Source organism: Oryzias latipes, chromosome 5, assembly GCF_053564925.1.
Source record: "Oryzias latipes strain Hd-rR chromosome 5, Olatipes_Hd-rR_3.1".
Classification (NCBI taxonomy): domain Eukaryota; kingdom Metazoa; phylum Chordata; class Actinopteri; order Beloniformes; family Adrianichthyidae; genus Oryzias; species Oryzias latipes.
In genome coordinates this window covers 9,074,271-9,080,683 of record NC_136241.1, presented here as the reverse complement: position 1 = coordinate 9,080,683, position 6,413 = coordinate 9,074,271, and the positions used below count along the sequence as shown (strand labels likewise).

Genomic DNA, 6,413 nt, shown 5'->3' with positions numbered 1-6,413 from the left:
GTGGTTTACTTTTAATGAAAAACAAAACATGTAACCACTCATATTTTATTTCAAAACCTTGTCTTTGTTAAAATGTCATTGTCACAAATGACATTACACTAAATCAAATTAATTATTTCATTGTTTAACTAACAAAAATAATTGTTGCTTTTAGGATAGATTGTTGGACTTTAAGGAGAGTTTTAAGAAGTTTATCCACAAAGAAATTTGACAGTTTGATGGAGTGATTTTTTCGAAACATGTTTCAAGCCACATTTGATTGTATCTCATGTAATTTTTACATTGTGTTACTAGACCTCTTAGCAATTTTTAAGAAGTCTTGAGAAGACATGCATACACCATACATTTAAATATTTAAATGTTAAAGATTTAAATATTATACGTCCAAGGCTGACTTTCTAATCTGACAGTGATTATAAGAAGAAATTTGTTTTTTCCCCTCTTTTTAGTCAAAAATGTTATGCAATTTGCTACAACATACATATCAAACATAAAATCTGTTTGATGGCATTTTGGGAAAAAGGGATTTCACTAGATTAAAAAGAAAAATCAGAGCAATACCTCTATTGCTTATTTTATTTATTCACAAGCAGAGCAGCAATTTTTTTAGCTCAGCTAAATGTTGCTTTGTACACGAACAATAAAAAATACACACGTTTACACAAATATTCCAAATACACACTCTTACATACAATATGTGAGCTCAGCAATAAACTCTTAATTTATTCAACACGTTTTACAGCCACAGAGACGTCACATAAAATACGCCAAACCTATTCTTTTTTCTAATGTTTAAAAGAGAACGAAACACAAAATTCAAATTGCCAGCTGCAACCTTAAAAAAGATCTACTAAGTGGTTAAAACATTTATGACCTGGTGTGAAAACATGATTGCAACAAATGTTAATAAGGCACTTTAACTTAAAAATATACGGCCTTGCTGTGTTAAAATTTTAAGTTGTGTTGAACTGAAACATAACTCCCCAAATGAAACAAACTCGCCTTCATACTGGACAATTTTTTTGAACGAAATTGAGTAATTTTCCTCAAAAATATTTTCCATTCAGCACAGCAAAACTCTAATATTAGCATCTTTAAAATGCTATACTCACTTTTGCTTAACTCCTAGTAGCATACAATGTTGTAGTTTCTTATAACTCTATTTCTTGTTGGAGTACGTGTTTAAATTTGCAAAAACTTTGCCTATAGTGCCTTGATTATTTAAGGATGCACCAAAGTAATGTTTCAACCTAATCACTCAACTTAAAATTTTAGGTCGCAAGAAAAAAACTCAGAATTGTCAATTTTAAAGCTAAAAAGTAGCAGCTAATTGAGAAAAACTCATCCTATGTGTAAAACAACTTAATGAATAAGCTTTCACAAAACCACACCATGGGCAATGAATTGCTGGCCTTTTTACACATTTGAGAAGGAAAACTACAGAAAAGCTACTTTGCCACAAGTTTCAAAGGGAGCTGTACACAAAATAACAAAAACACACACAGGGGACAACACTATAAATCTTACAGATGACAAAAAGTGAAGTGTATTGTGTCATTTGTGATATAATTGGTGGCTGAAAATGTGCTTATTGGTTGGCAGAGGTCTTGTTCTTTATTGTATCCTAGTCCTCTTTTCTTTGTGGCAGCATTTGAGGAGCGTCTCCATTGCACCGCGTCTGCTGTTGCTCGTCCGGTCGGGCCGCAATGGGGAGGGCCGGTGCTGCAGGCGCTGCAGGCTGGGGGTCAGTAGTCTTTCCCTTTAGAACAGCTTTGATGCAAGAAGCCGCACCATCGCTCGTTCCTGCAGAAGGAGCAGAAGCCCCGGCAGGGGCGCCGGCGTCGGCTGTGGTGCCTCCAGCAGCAGCGGCGGCGGCCCCAGACTCACCCTGGTCAGGTGCTCTAAGCCTTTTCATCAGGGTGGTCACTCTTACAGCTTTCTGTGAAAAAAGATTACAAACAAGAGAGAAAATGAAAATTTACTAATCAAAGCTTTCTTACTATAAATGTAAGCAATTGAATGAAACAATGTCAAAGGTTTTTTGCTAACATTTATTGAAGTTAAATACATCAACTGAATGTGACTCAGTGCTTTTATGAGTATGCTTTGACATGTTAGTCACCATAAGATAACATAGTCCTAACACGTCTCCTATATAGTTTGGGTTATTTAACCTTTTTAAGGAGGGATAAAAACATCTTTCAGTTTTTAAATGCATATTTTCACTTTTTATTTTTAATGTATTCATAAATTTTACATTTACAAACTAAAAATTTAGTTCGTAAACTAAATATTTAGTTTTTTAAAGTAAACATTTAGTTTGCAAATTCAATATCTTGATCTCTGGGGCATTCCAGCAGAGATGACGGAACCAACAGGTCTCAAGAGTCTAAATGCAAACCAATGCAGGAGACGCTAAACTGAAACAATGCAGGAGACTTAGCTTTATTTTCCATGAGACAAAACTCATGGAACACAACAACAACAAAAAGTGACACAACAGAGCAGATGACACAGAGGAACTGAAAACCCGACACGTGTATATATACTGAGGGTCCTTAACTAAATGAAGACAAGCTGAGGACGATCAACCCGAACCTGATGAGACTGTTAAGGAAAACACAACATGAAAAAATAACACCACAAAGATACAGAATCCTCACAAAAAGTTGATTTACTAAAATGAAACCTGTTTTTTTCTGCTTAATCAGGCTAAATGACCAAAAATATTGCTGTTAATATGGGAATATGTCCCTTCACAAATGAGACGCCATGGTCCTACATCTGTAAACGAATGCGAGTTCATCTAAGATGAGCACAAAAGAATGTGCTCAAGGTAAACAAATAAGTTGATGACGACACCGTAACAAACTTCATTAACAGGATTTGCAGAAAAATGCAAGAAATGTGGAAAACTGAACCGGCAGGATGACCTCTGATCTACTTTACGAGCTTAAAAACAGAGAACAATCACATGAACAAATCACATGAGGGCAAATTTGACAGCTCATATTGTTTTTTGTTGTCTTGTCAAAATGGTTAAAAATATAATTTGCTGAGTTCAGCTAATTCTCTGCTTGCAGCCTGTCAAAAATGTGTTCATAAGCTTGACGCCCCAGATGCGTGTGGGAGGAGCTACCACCAAATGTTTTTAGCCTGGCACTGACAAGGAGCGGTGTCTGTCTGTGTATATCTCTAGGGGTGTCAAATTATCCCGTTGATCGCGATTAAATAATTTCAGACAAAATGAACACGTTCATTTTTTATTTTTTGGTGTTCACCTCATTTTCAGTCTATAACTATTGTCATGTTCTCTGATTAAAAAACAAGGGTCCAAGTGTTTCTTTGCCTGAAAGTTTTATTTGAACTCAGCTGAAAACGCGTCTTACGTTGCTTATGCTGCGTTCACACCGTCCGCGTGTGGTGCGTTCAATGACACGCTCCACGCGCTTTCATGAACGCGCATTCAGTTAGTGGTGTAGACACCAGACCAGACATGCAGGTAGCGGGTTTGTCTTCTTTTGTGTCATAACTGTTTACTAGCACTCATCCGCCACTTACAAATAGGTAGAGGCTCAGAGCAAATGTCCAAGCAGTGCAAATCACACACACCCAGCTCCAGGATTTCAGTTTTCACAGCTCTGTTCCTATAAATGTCAGTCTTGGTGTCACATTAATCCGACCAGCCACAATTATTAATTTGTCCTTCGTGATCATGCTTACATGTTTACAACGGTTGGTACTTCTGGGTTTTCAAGCGGACTTCACCCACACATTTCTACCAAATCCGAGTCCCTGATCGGTCACAGTGCTGCGATGCTGCGATTCAGCGTCAAAATGTTCCACCGGTTGAACTTTCAGCGGACTTCAAAACTTGCGGGGCCATGCGCGATCAGCAGTGACACGGAAGCCTGAAATTCTGGTCGACGCACGTTTGCTTAGACTTTTTATATGGCAAGCGAAAAGCTATAAAGTGATATTTATGCCGCCACATTGCAAATAAAACCTTTAAAGTTGCAAATGAAAATATTAAATATTTGGTTTCAATTTTTTCTTTTTGCTTTCAAAAACTTTTTTTTCAAGATTTTTTTTTTGCTTTCCCATTTTTTTTGCTTTCAAAAACATTTTTTTCTTTTTTTTTATTTCAAAAATTTTCAGTTTCATTTTAGCTAACAAAGCTGCCATCAATCAGCCTGCTGATTGGTCTGGATTCTAACCAATCAAATCGCCATATTTATCTAACTTGGTGTCTGCTACAGAGGCTCAGGAGCTGAATCAGCTCTTTTTACCCTCGATTTTGTCTCTTTGGCTGAAGAAATTTTCATTTTTAATAATTTGAAAAATAAATAATAATTTTATTTTTTATTTTTTAGTATAGATTATTTTTTATTCAGTCAGATTTGCGAATTTGGCTGAGGATCTCTTGAAAATGTAAAAGAATCTGTAAGGTTTATCTGCTGACATTACACTAAACCAACAGGCTTGTGTGTTATCTGTGAATCCTTCAGACAAAATATTGGTAAAAAGTTTGATATCTTTAAGGTCTGTTAGAAAAAAAAAGAGAGAGAGATTTAAAGCACATATGATATTATTTTCTGCTGCACAAGTGTTTGGGATTAGATTCAGTAATAAGGAAAAGAATAATGGCTCACCAAAGTAGACTTCATGTATGTAACAACGCTGAAGTTAGCTTTCAATTCACAGCTTCTGATTGGAGAGGGCACTAAAGGAACATTTCACTGCATTTTTCGCATGTGCGTTCGCCACTTTGTGGTGCTGTCCGAATCTACAATTCCCAAATGGAGTGTCCTAGAAATATCTCAGAAGTCTCTGCGAAAAACCAGTGTGCATCGATGCTCACTAGATCGGTGAATATAGACCACAATGCATTGCGTCAGATCAATTTTTGCCAAAAAATTGTTAATTAAAAAATAAATCATTATCGTTTTTATCTTCAGAAGACAGTGGGCTCATAAATTATCGTCGCTCATATCAATCAATGTATCATTCAGTTTCACCATCTTTTTATATTAAAAACTTTCCAGTCCCAACAAATTCTTGTGTTTAGAGGACACGATGCAAAAGAGAATTTAGCTGTGAATCCCAACATAGAACAAGAGTCACATTGGATACAGCGGTCAGGAACTGGAGGCGTAGGAGCAAAATGCAGGAAACCTGGCTTAGTGGCAGAAACATAAACATTTGATGAATAAATTTAAACAGGACACAATCCGTGGAGAAACAAAAAGCAGATGACCTGACAATTTAGAACTAAAAAACTGAAGATGCTTCTACTCAGTGAGGACAATTAACAGAAATGAAAGCAGCTGTGCATAATTAACATGATCATGGAGTGACTGATAGAGGACAGAACATGATGAAAAACACTGACAGATTGAACTAAACTCACAGCAACAGTATGATAACAACATTAAATATTATCAACAATTTCAGCTTTCTGGGGATGAAGGTTGTAGGATAGGATATACTGAGTTCAGATAATGGATGAAAAATAACAAAAATCATAGCTAAATCTGAGATTAAGTAGGCTGACTGGTAGTCGACCACAGTGGTAGTTGGAAAAAAAAATGAAAGAAATATAAAAAAAGAAAGAAAGTTCGGTATTCTGATTCTATTTATTTTTAGCGCATAAGAAATAAGAGACATTTTTTTCATAAACATAAAATGATGTGCATTTTACCACAAACCAAGTGGACCACAGAGTCAATTTTTGATATTTTTCTGTTACACCGATGTCCCAATGGGTTTTTCTGGGTTCATTTGATCTTTTTTACTGCAGCAACTGCAGACAGTTTGCCTACTTTAGCTCTGAGTTGGCCTAGCTGTTATCCTCTCAATAAGAACCAATTTTGACGGACTTGCACCTTTTTCATCAATGTTTTGGGACTCAATGTTTACGCCTGTGACCCCGGGACGTATTGTTGACACCTAATGAGTTGATTTGATGCCAAAATATGTTTTTAAAAAGCTATTTGACCAGTTATTTGTGAATTAAATGCTATTTCATATATGTTAGAAATTTTTTGTATTTTTCTTTTTTGGGGTGTTTTCATCATAGTTTTTGATGGCACAATTGCTCAAGAGAAAATTTCGAACTGGCACTTCATATCATAAACGTTGCTGACCTCTGCTCTACTCAAACACCAATTACCTTCATGTCCTCCTTCACTGCATCCACAAACCTCCTCTTGGGTCGTCCTCTAGACCTCTTGCCTGGAAGCTCTAGACTCAGCTTCCTTCTACCAATAGATTCACTATCTCTCCTCTGGACATGTCCCAACCATCTCAGTCTGGCCTCTGACTTTATCTCCAAAGTGCTGTCCCTCTGATGTCCTCATATCCATCCTGGTCACTCCTGAAGAGAACCTCAGCATCTTCTTCTTTGCTACCTC

General features: G+C 36.6%; 1 protein-coding gene across 3 annotated transcripts in view; it reads right to left on the bottom strand.

Moving 5' to 3' along the window:
• Positions 1-558: 558 nt before the first annotated feature.
• The window catches only part of LOC101175642 (caM kinase-like vesicle-associated protein), a 30,989-nt gene continuing 25,134 nt past the window's right edge, over positions 559-6,413 (bottom strand). For all 3 annotated transcript variants that reach the window (XM_023954831.2, XM_078947018.1, XM_078947019.1), the window contains one exon: positions 559-1,939. In XM_023954831.2, the coding sequence (XP_023810599.1) occupies positions 1,625-1,939 (315 nt within the window). In that variant the 3' untranslated portion in view covers positions 559-1,624. The remainder of the gene's footprint in view (positions 1,940-6,413) is intronic.